This window comes from Netta rufina (genome assembly GCF_964035555.1).
Source record: "Netta rufina genome assembly, chromosome: 2".
In the NCBI taxonomy this organism is placed as follows: Eukaryota; Metazoa; Chordata; class Aves; order Anseriformes; family Anatidae; genus Netta; species Netta rufina.
In genome coordinates this window covers 80,431,583-80,446,894 of record NC_140124.1, presented here as the reverse complement: position 1 = coordinate 80,446,894, position 15,312 = coordinate 80,431,583, and the positions used below count along the sequence as shown (strand labels likewise).

Sequence of the window (15,312 nt, the reverse complement as noted above, 5' to 3'; positions counted from 1 at the left end):
CTCTGACCACAGGGCATACTCCTTCAGCAAACCCTTTCCTCTTACCGCCACAGATGGGACAAGCCTTGACAGACCCTGACAAAAGCAACGGTGACTCCAACCACTTCATCACATCCCTCCCAGCTCAAAGCTGTGATAACTTATACCCAGATATATGAATGGCAGCTGTGTTCTCCCAGTGCTATCGCAAAACTTTCCAGTCAGTTGTCTGTATGTCTGTATGAAATACCCATTTGATGAATTCTGGTACATAAATGCTGATCCTGACAAAAAACACTGCGAACACATCAGCTGCCACCTCTCACAGTTGTGCACACGGATGGTTTCTCCCAGAAGTTCCCTCCTAGCAGTCATGCCTCAACACCTGCTTCTTCTGCAAGCAAATCGCTAGCTGAAGTGGCTGCTGGATGTAGATGCCTGCATCCAGGCTATTCTCAGTCATAGCAAGCTCTGCTATCAAGAGTATCAAAGATTATTGTTCCAGGCATTAGTCTGGAGTAGGAAATCCTTCACAAAGCCACATTTAAGAACTTAATTAAGTCTTTTTTTAAAAAACTCCATCCAGCAGCTAAGCCAAAGCAGAACTAATTGTGGTCACTAATACTAGAAGACAAAAATAAGAATACTTCTTGTGAGTATTCTGGCACGCAAACTGCCTATCATCCATCACCAACTCCCTTTGGCTGTTCTTCAAGTGCACATAAGTCTTCATTGGTGTGAATCTCCACTGTAGTGAATGATGTGCTTTCCTGTATTTCTGTTCTCACTCCCATGTCCACCTTTCTCTTGCGTTCACTGCGGCACACAGCTATTGAGTTATTATACAGGTGGGTGGCTTACCTTTAGGGCTAGTCAGATTCTAATCATGCCAACTTTCTGTTTACAGTGCCAGAGCTGTCTGGCTCTTCTGGATTCACTTCTTCAGTCAAGACTAATTTTGTTTTTTATTTGAAGCTTAGAAGCCTTGCAGAAGGCCTCTGACAAATACGTGAAATGCAGATAATACCAATAAGCACCTTGGGGAGGAGACAGAGAAAGAAAGGTCAGGAAAAACACCTAAATATTACCTTGGGTACTCATCTGCAAGCCCTTTAAGCCAACTACGTGAGGGATAAAAGACTGTGGTAACCATATAGGATTAGCACTACAGAAGAATTGTTTAGAGTGAGGAGTGAATGTCACAACATGTGATCAGTGGTGACACTGCAGTATAAGAAAAGGCCCTGGTAGGCTTTGTTTCCTAGTTAAGAAAACAGTGCACAGAACAAACTTGGTCATATCACTCACCTGCGCTTTTCCTAAAACCTCACATTTCTTCTGTTTCCAATTTCACCTTCACAACCAACTTTTTAATCTCTCCCAACACATGGAAACAGAAACTAGGATCAAGGGGGAAATGCTGCCAAAGATTAGAGGTTTGGGAATTTACAACTGTTATCTAAGGGAAAACTACAGTGGGAGCCAATTGCTTTAGTCAGAAGTCTTTGTTATTGTAAAGAAGCTTTAATATATATGTTTTTGCTTTCTAAATCAGAAGGTGGAAGTGTAGTATTTTATGGGTCAATCAGAAGAAAAAATAAAAACAAAAGCAATTCAACTCCTAGTCACCCAATCTGGAAATTTGTAAAAGTAAGGTCTGCAAAGCACTAACTCAGTAACAGATGTAGTGAATTATAAACATGAACTTGTCACAGATTACTGTAAAAAAAACCAGGCAGGCGTCCTATTTTAAAACACATTTTTTGTTTTCATTATTGTTAATCCACCTTTCCCCTTACAGCTATTCGATACGAAGCATGACTGCAGAGCAGTACCGGTTCAGCAGTCTGGAGGAATAAAAAAAAAAAAAAAAAAAAAGAGTTTTCCAAAATTACAGAACAATGTTCCAAAAAGAAAATCTGATTTAAAAAGACATTTCTGTTCAGCAGTCAAGTGGTCTGTTTTGAATTTCAATGGCTATCTGCAGCACTGAGGTTTCTGTGTCATTGCATACAGAAAGAGCTGAGGAGGAATGGTGCTGTCGTACTCCATTCCTAACCACAGCCCAGCAGATAAAGTCTGAAGTCACAAGTCAGCTGAGAGCTCTACCAAGACTATTAAAATGCACTGGCAAGGCTGGAAGGAAGACATTTAAATCAAGCCAGGTTAGATGTTTCAAAGGGATGAGTGACTGATCCTGTTTTATGTCATGCCAGGCAATGCTAATAGTTTAAACACTAGCTCTGTCAAGTGAGGAATAGATGTATTATTGTCTGTGAATTATTAAAATTGACTTCACCTACTCACCTTCAGACTTTCCAGGCTGAAAGGGAAAAAAAAAATCAAGAAAAAAAGTCTTTCAAGGGAGGCCTACACTCTTAATCTATTACTAATGTCTTCTTGAATCCTGTTAATATTTTTTATATTGTCTGCTTTGGTGAGCTCAGACTCTATATGTGAGGAATGAGCAAAAATTCCAGCTGATCCTAGGCATAAAGCTCTTTAATGTTTAAGTCTTTCCTGCCTTGCAGATAAATACTGTCTCCCCTTTCACCCATCCAGCTGGGACATCAGACAGTTTGGGGAGCTTCCAAGATGGGCACAAAGATCCATTTCCTGGTTCATGATAAGTACTATTGATGCTTGTGCCACAAAGATCATTTTCTGTGGTTTTATACAACAACAAACTTTTAAAAAGTTGCTTAGACTGACAAGGCTCAGTTTCTCCTGCAACTCAGCCACAGAAGCTCTCCTGCAACACTAGAGAAGTATTAAGGATACTAAATAATAAATAAAATGCTTAAAGTTTTGATAATGCAAGTATCATCACTACAGGCTTATAGTGGAACACAAAGATGAGACATGAAGATATGGAAGGTGGTTAAACACTAATTGGCATCATCATCACAGGGTGGCAACAATAACAAAGGTCCCACCTCATTTTACCTCCATCACAAATTTGTTAATTTACAAATTATGACTCTAAAAGTGGAAGAAGGGAAGAGTGACGGTTTGTTTATTTTGCAAACGACCAGTTCCAAACCTCCACTTCCTTTCAACCATTTGCCTCTTCAAAAGAAATTGCTAATAGTGAAGGATAAAGATATGAGTCTGAAAAAAAACTTCTTGTGGATGTTTTTGGGGGAGACAGAGGACCTCTATGATCAATCTGAAAGCAAGCCTGAGTACCACCAAAAAGGTACTCCCTCTTGCAAATTAGGCTTTCATTAGAAAAAGTGAAAAAGCAGTTTTGGTCTTTTGGTCTCCCTCTGTCTCTCTCTCTCTCTCTCTCTTTTTTTTTTTTTTTTTCCTTCTGAGCAGAATGCTTCTTGAATATTTCTCCATCTCCAACGTAAAGTCAAAACTTTCCACACTTTTTAGAGGAATAAACTTTTAATAACTAAAGATACAGAACAAGAAAGCGAAAGAAACCTACTGTCATTTCTGAACTGTGAAAAACTTGAAAAACACAAAACGAAAGCTCTTGGAGACCAACCCCCAAACCCTCCTCCTTCCTCAGAACTGGCTGCGTGTTTATGTATTTCTCCTCGGCTTTGTCCATATGGCCCTTTCTCACTGCTCTGAGGTGTCCCTCAGAGGGACAACTGAACTCACTCTGATACAACATCAACATCATCAACAACAAGAAAGTAACACTTAGACATGTAGGAGGAGGGATGTGATTTTGAGAATTGGTAGCTTGAAGTACCATCCTTCAAACAGGAATAATATTAGTTGTCACAGCATATCCAGTCTAGGGACAGCTGCACCCCCAGACAGCCACTGACTCAATATTGAAAAGGCTGATGTCAAGACATCTGCTGACCCAAACCCAGCAGAAGCTGCTTTTAAAACAGCACTAAAACCATCTTCTGGTTCCTCAGATGAAACACACTAACAGCCTCTTCCTTTATGCACCCACTCACCCATAAAATAAAATACAGTAGAAGTCAGGCAAGCTCTTGAAAATGCTGGAGAAATTAGCAAGAGAGGAGTTTAATCCAGATTTGCTGAAGAAAACCTCACCTCTGTCTCATATCCTCAGTATTCAAAAGCGACTTTTATTGTCATATAAATCATGTATTTTATGGTTCTGTGCTGCCACTCTAAAACCATAGCAAATGTTGTGTTGGCACAGCATATTTAAGAGGTTATAACATGGTGGGAACCACAGTCACAATGAACAGTATTATTAACATACTGCTTGACTTTTGCTTTTAAAATCCTACTGTAAAATAAAAGAAACAGGCTCCAAAAGGGAGACAGATCTTCAGAAATGCTCACACTTTTGAACGCAAATAAGCAATCAGGTCAGTAAGTGACCTCCACTACCTCTGACAACGAGGTCTTTGGAAAGCCCTGGTGGGAACAGCTTCACGCTGAGTGCTCCACCAGGTCTCCAGTCTCACCCAAGTCACTAGGCACTCCAAAATGTGGTCTGAACCATAGTTCAGCTCTTTTGAACACCTGATCTCATGAAGGAAATGGGGAAGGGCTGTAGGTAAAAGGCTGTAGGTAGTGGGAACCCTTGATGGGAAGCAATGCTTGGCAGTTGTGATGAATGTGTCTTTGGTGCTGCCTGTGCCTGGACTTCGGTTGTGGCTTTAGCCCATTCCAGGCTTTCTCCCACCCTTGTGACCTCCCTGCAGGGGCTTTGCATTTCCCACCACAGCTGCTGAAGCACAGGGAGTGTTTGTGTGGGACAGGCGGTGATAAGAAAACAAGGCGAGACAACAGACAGAGATAACAGGCGGGAGGAGGCCAAATGGCAAGCCAAGAGAAGGGGGAGGCAGAGGGATAAGAGGTGAGATAAAGAAAGGCTTTCTGTGCATGAATAAACATGAATAAGTGAAGAGGTGGCAGTAAGACTTCTTACCACCAGGAAGGCGGAGAAGAATTACGGACAGGAAATGTCACTGCAGGAGCAGCTGATGAAAACTAAAGACTGCATGAACTTGGTCTAATCCCTTTTTGCCTGCAAAACCATCCTAGGACAACCTGGGTAAAGAAACTGTATTTCAGCATCTCCTCTCCTGCATACTGTGCTCACATACATGTGAGCACACATTCTGAGCATGCAAACAAGAATAGTCAGCTGGCACCTCCTGAGTTCCCACAAGAGTTTGGGCTGACCATCTAGTTCCCATCCATCACAGATGAATTGCTTTACTTCACATTATGATGCAGCAATGCACGTAAGCATGTCCATAGCTCCGAGTATGGAAACTGTCCCTATTAAGTATTCATGCCCTTGAAGTGAAGCACTTGCTTGGATGCTTGGCTGAATCAGGGCCTAATTACGGAGCTAAACAGCCTTCTGTCCTCATTCACCTCTCCCTCAGTCTTAATCCTCCAGTCACCTAAGTTTAATTTAAAAATCTGTTTTCAGGAGTTGAGCCTGGATCTGTCACATCTAAGATTGCCACTAATTGCTACGTGTCAGCATCATTTAGAAAAATGAGCAATGAATTAAAACCACCAACCCTTCTGCTTGGATGACAGCTTTATCTTTACATGAGCTTTTCAGTGGGCTTGCAATCTCTTTACCTACCCCCAGTGGAAAATAGCTTTGCCCAAAGTTAGTCATAAATTTCTTCAGCCAGTCTAACATTACTGAATAAAAAAACTACGGATCTTGTAACATATGAACATATGGTGCAACAGTCAGGGTGCAAAGTCACTCCAACTTACACCCCAGGAGGCTGGGACATCCTCTTCCTCTGGCTACTCTTGTCGGATAGTTGTGGTATTAGGGGATCAGAGAGCAGGCTCAGAGAGACAGGCTGATGTTCTCAGGAAGATCAGTGAAGATGTGAAGGTCACAGATGACACATGGCTGGCTTCAAAACCTCAGGAATGACAGCAGGGAAAGAGGTGGTGAAGGAAGAGGGGGAACAGAGCCAGTTGCAGAAGTTGCCAGAGACATATTTTGTTGGAGGCACAGCAGAGGAGGAGCAGGATGACGCAAAGAGAAGCAACTGAGTAAAGCACAGCATATGAGGACTGCAAACAGCAGTGTCCAGAGGGATTCCTTTACTGGATGCGGCTGTCTAATACTGATGTAATGAGCTAGTTATGAAGCGAAAAGTCAGAAATGTGTGTGGGAGTGTTGGAGGGGTACGTATTAGGTAGCTGCTCCCATAAAAAAGGAGGTAAGCTAGGGCTCCCGCCAAGCCTGTGAGGAGGATTAAACAGGACAGGGAGACACGCTAGACATGAACCTGCTGAAGATTCTCAGGTTTAATGACCTCAAACCTGAGAGGGGAAAACCTGTGAGTAAAAATGATCTTCCTATCTTTCAAGGAACTGCTAACGCAAGCGAAGTCAGGATGAGACAAAGCAGAGTGCTACCTGTGGAGGAACAGAGCGCAGTGCCCTCAGCCCTCCTCCTCCTACCTCTACCACCTCATGGCCTCCCTCACGCAGCACAGTCCCTCTGCTCTGCCATACACGTGTTTCATGAGCTGAAACGTGCTGATATTGCTTTTTACCTCTTCCACATGCTCGTAGAGAAACGCTTAAAGTGCTCAGTGCCTTGTGGATGGCACATAGTGACAAGTTATTATTGATCATTATTTTACTTGGCTGAATTTGACATGTATGTTTTCAGAGACGCTTCTGAAACGCCTGATACGTAAGGCCTGTAACTAAAATGAAAAAAATCTACTGCAGGTTTTACTAGCAGGAGAGACAAAGAAAAGGAAGAGGGTGGCAAAGGAATGCAGAGATAATGTGGAGTCTTAAGTAAGGAATGATATAAATATTTTGGCTGACACAGCAGCAAAGCCAGCTTGGAGGAGAATTAAGGACAACAGAGGCAATCATTTACCAACGCAGTAGTTTTCAGATGTTGACATGTGTTTTCAAAACAAGAAATAAAATAAAATAAAATAAAAAACAAAACAAAACAAAAAGACAGGAGAAGACTGCCAGAGTTATGACAACATGCAACTTCTTCACCTGGCTGCCAGTGAGGAAAATAGACAGGAAAACTATCTGAAGATTATTCTTCCTTGAATGCTCTCATTTCATTTTCGTGACTATTAATACAGGTCGCACGTTGACATTGATGAGCATAAAGATCCTTAAGGAAGGGAAGCACGTGTTTCCTCATACAGACATCTAAACAGTTTACAAGCACAGGCTGCTCCAAACTTAAGAGTGGGAAATGAAGCTTGCATGGAAACTGAAGTGGAAGCACAAGGCAGTCAGGGTTTTGTGACCATGGTTTCATTAGAGTCTAAATGGTCTTTATGGCAGGAACACTTAGAGGAGTTCACAAATGTTTTTGACTTTAAGAAAGCTGACTTTGGGAGAATGTGATATGCCCCAAGGAATTTTTTACTGGAATCCTACGAAACATGGGAAACATAGAGCTGAATTTTTAAAAAACATCTGAAGAGACTGAAATTTAAAGCCGTCCTGCTTAATTCCAAAGAAGAAAAAGGGCAACTGAGGCCACATGTAGTTAAGTAAAGATGTAAAGTTTAGTGTAAGCAACATGTAGAAAACCTGGAAAATTTCTTTTTTCATATATTTCTGTAGATATTTAGATTCGACAAGCAATCCTTTGAAAAGTAACCAAGCTGGTGCAGAGGGATATGGAACTTCTTAGAAGTTAGAGCAGCTTGAGAGAAATAATTCCAGGAGGACAAAGTATCCTTGGACACTGTGCTGCTGTGAATTTTTCTGCTAACTATGGCATGGAGTTTCATTTATATCAGTGCTAGAAAGTACAGGGAGAAAAATGCTTAACTGCTTAAGGCATATAACAAAAGGAAGAAGTTAGCATACCCTTTTTTCTTTGAAGAAGAATAATAAGAGGCCTTATGTGTGCTTAAACATTAGCATCACATTGTGACAGAGGTTCTAGGGCTTGCATGAGGGAAGGAAATTTGCATTGATCTATGTACATCCTCAGAGTTACAGCCATGCCAGTCCATAACAAATGCAATGCATGAATTCAACCTGCAGCTCCTAATCTAAAAAAGCTGTGGGACACCTACAGAAACAGGTGGGATGAAGCAGAAGGATTCCCTGTAACATACACAACACTTCCACATGGTTGAAATGTTTCTCCCCTTCATTCTTTTTTTCTTTAAAAGAAATATTAAGATAGAATTTATTAAATTCTTAACTGAAAAATACACATCTTAAGTTCTCTGGTGACGGGTCAGACCAATGAGACCTGAGGTTGATTTTCATTGTTGTGAGAAAGCACAATTAAATGATGCAAACACCAAGAAGAACTGTTAGCTTAATATTTGCCATGCAAAAATACTAGAAGCAATTTTACTCAAACACTTAAACATATTTAACTTGATTAGAAGCAATGATTGTGGAACTCTTGGAGGGAAATACCTGCTTGACTATCTCACTTGATTTCTTCAGATACCATTGTTCTGTTGTTAATTTTAGGATTATTCCATTTTTCCTAATATATGTAAATATATTGCAAGAAATGACAGTGAGTTAATATCTTGCTGAAAGATAAGAAAATTAAAGACAGGACCAAATTCTATAAAAATTACCCCACTTCAGGGTCTGAGAGATGTGATGGTTCCAATATCCTCTGCTGCAGGGTTGCTTGTTTCCAACTGAACGAGCTGGCTCACAGAATCGTGTTTTGAATTTTTAAAATATATATATTTTTTAAGTCAAGTGGATTATTCAAATCCAAGGATAGACTAAGTTGCCTACCTGCATTCTGATTGTAGCAATAATTGAAAAGACTAGTGAGATCATTTCTAAATTCTACAGGTGAGTAAACTGCAGTGGAAACTTATCTTTTCATACCTAGAGCAGCAAATGAATGTAACATACACCCTTACCAGCCATGTGCTAAAAAAGACTGCAAAATGCATGAAAGCATCTTTATTGCTGTATCAATTTCAGTATAAAAAGCAAGCTTGTGATGGAGCTCTTGTGAAAATTGCTGATTTTAAGAAAGGCAGAAGTAATCATTTTTCTCCAAACCATACAGCAGGTTACAGTCTCCAAACACAATTTAAAAGAAGGGTCAAAAAGGATACTGAGAGGATACTAGCCAAAAGAAATGATAGCAATAGGTTTGTCGTTAGCAAGGCACAAGAATTGAAGGAGAAAGACAGGCATTAGAAGCATTAGCAGGAACAATTCCCAAGGCCAGTAAATATCAGGGGGCCCCAAAGCAGTCAAAAAGCAGAGTGAAGAGATTTAGAGTCGAGGCATTCAAAGAGTCTACTTAGTTTGACCAGAAGACAGTCTCACATTTCAAGGTTTCTTCTTCAGTACAGCTAAGCTTTTCAATGGGAGGCCTTGACCCCAGGGATCACTGACTGAAGAAAACAAATGTGTTTTCAAATGAATGTATTGGCACTGTCAGAACTGACTGTATACAAGATTAAATGTTATTTATTTTCACTTTTCAGAATACCATGTTAAATTTTAGAGAGACAGACAGAAACATTTCCAAGTAAGACATGAGAATCTGAGCACTGGATTTTGTGTGTCAGCTAGGATTCAACAGCAGAATTCCCATTAACCGATCTGGCTAAGCCTCTTGCAAAAATGTCAACCTGAGGCGTCCTTGCCCTCAGCGATCTTGGTGAGGGTAGCAGGAGGGGACACGCGCCGTCAGTCTATTTCAGTTCTCTCATTGCTTTTCCTCGCTTTCTGGCAATGGATTAGGTTTTGGTCTGGCCTTTTGGAATCTCACAAATGTGATTCCCATTTGGTGCTTCGACCCCTGCTTGTGCTCAAGCAGCTTTCACAGCCTTCCTGGATTCCATGGGAACCGAGTAAGGAGCATGTTAAATGCAAGGCAAGATGGGGGCAGCGGAAGAGAGCCCAAGGGAAAAATAGGTTGTCTAGGGCAGACCAGATAATTTCAGATAAAGATCTCTACTGATCTCTATCTGCAGTGCTATTTGAAAGGCACATTGTGCTCTGTATTTGATACATCACTGTTTTCATGTGTGGACTCAACATCAATTGCATGAGCATTCCTGAAGAACTTCTGTTTACACACCGTCCCAAAATGGACAAGCATGTCATGAGCTGAATTTAAAATCCAGAAATCGTGTTCCCAAAATAGACCAATAAAGATGAAGAGAAGATGGTGGACAAAACTATTTCAGCAGAAAATGTCTGGGCACACAAATAAGGTGAAGCTCTAGCGAGGGCAACCAGTGGATGCTGAGGAATATGTACTCATTAGTAAGAAGTATGACAAAGCAGGAAAGCGGGTCTCACAAAGCGCAGACTTGTTGGGTCAAGTGTCCTTTTCCTGTTTGGCAAGTCCTTTTGTCTCTGTGTCCTCCTTATCATCCTGACACCTTACCAAAGCATAGAATGACGGACATCTCTTAATGACTTCCTAGCATTTGATTCTGGTACACGGGCCCAGCCCTTTTTCGCATACCATGAAAGCCTCTTATTCCCCTCTGAACTTCCACTTTAGAACCGATGTTCGCTTACACACACGCAGCTCCCCACTCACGCCCTGCAACCTGTGTCAAGACAAATGTGCTCGTCACACCTTGCTTATATCGGGAAGCTGAAGCCAGCACTTCTGAACGAGCTGACTGACAGCCGATGCTGTGTCAGCAGCCAGCGGGGCTGGTGTCACCCTCCCCAGGAGAGGAGAACATCCTCTCCTGGGCACACCCTCTCTCACTCCGCACAATAAGGCCTATTGTTCCCCGTGTCCAGAAACCAGGCTCCATCCTGTGCCATCTCCGTGCACTGCCACCATCCTGCCTGACTTGGGAGCATTGCTTTTTTTGTCTCCTAGCATGCTCACTAGATGATTTGAGCACAGGGTTAGAGGCCTGGCCTGCCAGCAGTGCGAGCGTCTGGCAGACTTCACTCCTGGGAGCGAAGACACGCTCTGCAAATGAGCATTTTCTAAATGGGATCTCACAAAACGCCTGAGAAAACAAAATCCACAAGCATGCTTGCACTTCTAAAATGGGCATTTTGTGATGCTCCCTGTTGCAAAAATCTAAGCTGAACAGGCGATACTCACTGAATGGAACTGAAACACTGCTACAAAGACACAGAAGGAGGACTTCAAAAATCAAGCCTATTAGTGCCCATCTTCCTCTACTTTTCCTTCTTGCATCTGGAGAAAAGATGACCACGAACCAATTCAGGACCAGAAGGCATCATAAGTTGTTTTATACTTCACTTTGTTACCCACAGGGTGACATTTCACTCCTCCAAGCCTCCCCTCTGCAATTCAGAGAGGGTGACGAGGCACAGCAGCATCTCCCCAGCAGGGCAGACAGACCCGCTCCTCCTGGGCAGTGCTGTTTGCTAGTTCCCAGGTAGCTGGCTGCAAAGGGGCCATCAAGCAGGCTAATTTAGAGCTCTAAAAGCTGGCAGCAGGAGTGCAATTAAGCCGTTTTCACAGACTGCTAGCCAAATGCAGCAATTTATTGGCTGAGTGATTGGATTATTCATTTGCAAAGCTAAGAGAGGGCATTTTCTTACCACTTCAGTTGGCCTGTAGTACTTGTGATTGACTGTCACATGAATCTTGCCAGTCTCTTTGCATCGCCCTACTTCATTTTCATTCTTCCCTTCCCACCTGTAAAGAAGATAAACATTTAATCAACCCATAATTACTTTAGTGCTCTGATCTTACCAACATTTGGCCTGCTTTCATTTACTTGAGGCTGGTGTCAATTCTCCCTGCAGGACAGTATAAACTCATTAGCTATAGGAACAAAGGCAGAGTTCAGACTTGAATGGAGCAACAATGGCTTTTGAAGTCTCTTTGTTTTGGTTTTTGATTCAGTGGAAGGTCTAAAATACAGGACTTCCAAATTAAACACATAATGTGAGGGGAAAATAAAAAATCCCGATTTCAGAATGTTTCATGTATCTTCAAATAAATATGACAGTGAACCTTTTCATTTGTGGATTGGGTCAAAGTTGTTTAAAATGGTTCTTAAAATATTTTTAATTCTTGTATTTTAGCCAATAGTTTCAGGAACACTTTAATCTGTTAATTTTATGGAAGTGAAGCTCTGTTTGAATAGCATTAAGCTGCATAATCTAATTTGTGCTTAACCAGGAAAAACAAAACAAAAACAGTTCTTGAATTTTCAGTCCTAGCTTGACATGGCACTTCACATACATGGACTGTAAACAATACTCACTACCTGCAAGCTTACAGTCAGCTCCTTTGTCTAAATTAGTTTCATATGTGTTGAACAGCCTTCAATTTGCTGTAATTTATGTGATCTGGTTCTGCCCTGGACTACTTGCTTAGCATCTGTCCTGGTCAAAATTTTTGGGCTGAGTATGGCAGCTGAACAGGCACAGTTTGATGGGTGAGTGGCTCTGCCTTTGCAAGGGGCAGACTGCAGCCAGGAAGCCTGAGGACAATGCTCCCTCTCAAAACAAATGTTTCGGATGAAACGTTTAGGAACATACATTGATGTCTCAAAACTAATTCACCGAACGTACAAAATCCAGAGTTATGATTGAAACCCTATCCGCTCCTTGCTTTTTGCTTCTAAGTATATCATGGGGCTCTGAACCAGCTTGGCACAAAAACACGGTGATGAAATCCTTTACTTTTTTCTGTTCAAGTAAAATCTATGTAATTTAAATCAGCGCTGTGATTTAGACTATTTAGCCTCAGTCATCAGCAATGAAAGAAAACTGCCCCTTGCCTCCCACTTACTAATTGTACCGCCAGTTCTTGGGATTTTGCCACAGATTTGATTTTTCTTTGCTCCCCTGCCCTCCCCCCCAGGCTTTCAGAAGAATTTAATTCTTTGACAATTTCAGCCTTCATTTTTGGGTTTCTAGCCCCAAGGGCTATGGAGGAAAATTTGAAAATGTGACCTCTGTGTACCCATGAAGGTTAAAACACCAAAAAGCAGAAGGAAGTACCAAATATGTATTATTACTAGTTTTTAAATCCCATGTTCTTTTTTAAGCAAAACTCATGACTTTTGGATGACTAGCAAAGCCTGTAGGATGCTTGATACTGGGAACACTTCACATTGAAATAATTTCCAACAGATAATAGCCATGATGAAGTCAGCTGTAGATAGTCATGACATGATGCTAAAGATGATTTATAACTTAAATTTTCTTCCTTTCTCTTTCACAGTTGCTCTGTTTGAAGCCTGCACTGTAAAGTTTCCATTCAGAAGCCAAAACCAACATTAGTCCCTCCCTTTAAAGGGCAGAGGGTAAAAATGTGCAGGACTCAAATGAGCTTAATAGAAAACTAACCGTCACCAGTAAAACAACAGGAAGTGCTTAGATCAGGAGACGTCAGTTGTTGTTGGAGGTCACTGAGCAGAGAACCCCATTTAACACCCAACAGTCTCCAGAAGGCTCGACCCAGCCAGTAAAGACTCACTTAATGTCACCATCGAAGTTATATAACAATAGAAATAACTTAAGAAGAAAGCTCCACCCGTTCTGCTCAGCCCGGCAATGTGAAAAGTTCACAAGGAAAAAAGTAATTCTCATTGTGAACACAGTAGAACTTGATAGCAGCACTTTTAATTATTCCTGGCACCTCTGCGCTCCCAGCTGGGGACACCATACTGCTGATAAAAGGGATTGTGCTGGGGCCAACCCGACACCAGGAGCAAGGCATCCAATTAGCTAACCAACTCCCTCTCCCCTCTTCTTTTAACAACAAAGAAGGGGAAAAAAATCCCACCAAAAGCACCAACAAACCCCTTAATTTGTAGTCAAACTGCAGTCAGAATTGTTTACTGGAGAATGTAATGCCAGACTATCCTGAAGCACGAGCGTGGTCGAAGAGGCATGGGGAATCCTCACGTTGTTGTGGTTTTAGATAGCTCCAGCCACAAGGACTAGTGGGTTTTCTGCTCCCTAGGGCCCAAGTGGGCAAGAAAAGAGCTTTGTATACCTTGGGGAAAATGTAACGGGACCCTGGCTAAAGAAATTTTGACTAATTGGGACTGGGCTAAATTCAAGGAGAATGGCATAGTGTAGGCTTTTGACCAAAGGTTGGTCCTGGAGCCTGCAGGTAATTCGCCTCTACATCACCTGCCCCATGCTGGGGAGCTGCACGCTCTCACTGAAGCAAAGGATGGGTTTGCTCTCAAAGCTGATGGCACTGACCACATGCCTGACTGCTCTGTACCCAGAGGAGGATGCACGAGACCATTCTCCCTGCTACTGCCAAGGGAGCTTGATGCCATCTACATCCACGCTGCTACAGTGAGCACCTCACTGTTGGAGATGGGTGCTCTGGGATTGCTTAGGATGAAAAGCAGTGCCATAGAACGATGAAGTTCATATTTCCATAGAACTAAGAAGTTCATATTTCAAGTGCATGCACAAATTCACTTGTGTAAAAGGTTCTTCACCTCAAGAACTTCTACACTCTCTAGAGGAATGGACTGCATTTAATTCAAAGCTAATTTCATATCCGCAAATTACTACTGTTTTAATACTTATTACCAGCTGTGATGAATGCTCCTTTTCCTCTTTGATTCTGGGAGATGTCAATTATTTTCCATTTCCTACAACTATCCTGTAAGACAGCAAACTTCAAGCTATAAAAACATCAACAGCGACAGAGGACTTTCTGAGGATGAAGAGCTGGGGCACTCGGTGGGATGTGAGGAGGGCAGGGAGTGACCCAGGGGAGCCAGGTTAATCAGTGGGTGGCAGGAATAGCACTGCAAAGGACCAAAAGGTCCAAATGGCTGGGATTGAATAGCAAACAAGGCAAAGTGTGTGCATTTTTGATGAAGTGGCCACAAAATCAACTGCAAATGAAACCTTTCAAAAAGCACAGAGATGCAACTTGCGTGTGCATTTCATCCTGTCACAATCTTTACAGAGTGGCACAACTAAGAACATTTCACAAAGTATTCAGAATCATTAGCAGCTAAAGACTCCTAGCCTTTATATGGGAAAACAAACAAACAAACAAACAAACAAACAAAAACAACTATCACACCTTAAAAATCAAATATATGCCAATATAAAATATTTTCACATTTGAAACCAAACAATAAATTACTTAAAAATGACTACTTAGGAAAGCTTTGCTCATTCTCCACAGCTAATGTCAATACTATTTGTGTGGGCTTTGCATATTTGTGACCTGAAGGCCAATACACATGATTACAGAGCAGTCCATCTGTCCTGTTGCTTTATAAACAGCAAAACTGGCACCATACAACAGACCACTGATGTCTCTTGCAAGTAATCGCTTGTAGAGAAATTTTCAATATGACTCTCTGGAAGTTCCTTTGCTACCAACTCAAGCTCTGATGCAACAAAGCATTGAAGGGCACAGAGACTGCTTAACTGATACCTTGTGCTTAGATCTAAGAACAA

General features: G+C 41.7%; 1 protein-coding gene across 1 annotated transcript in view; it reads right to left on the bottom strand.

The window, feature by feature from the left end:
* The window catches only part of GMDS (GDP-mannose 4,6-dehydratase), a 403,988-nt gene that overhangs the window by 59,974 nt on the left and 328,702 nt on the right, over positions 1-15,312 (bottom strand). The window contains exon 9 of the mRNA XM_084282724.1: positions 11,455-11,551. Within this exon, the coding sequence (XP_084138850.1) occupies positions 11,455-11,551 (97 nt within the window). The remainder of the gene's footprint in view (positions 1-11,454; positions 11,552-15,312) is intronic.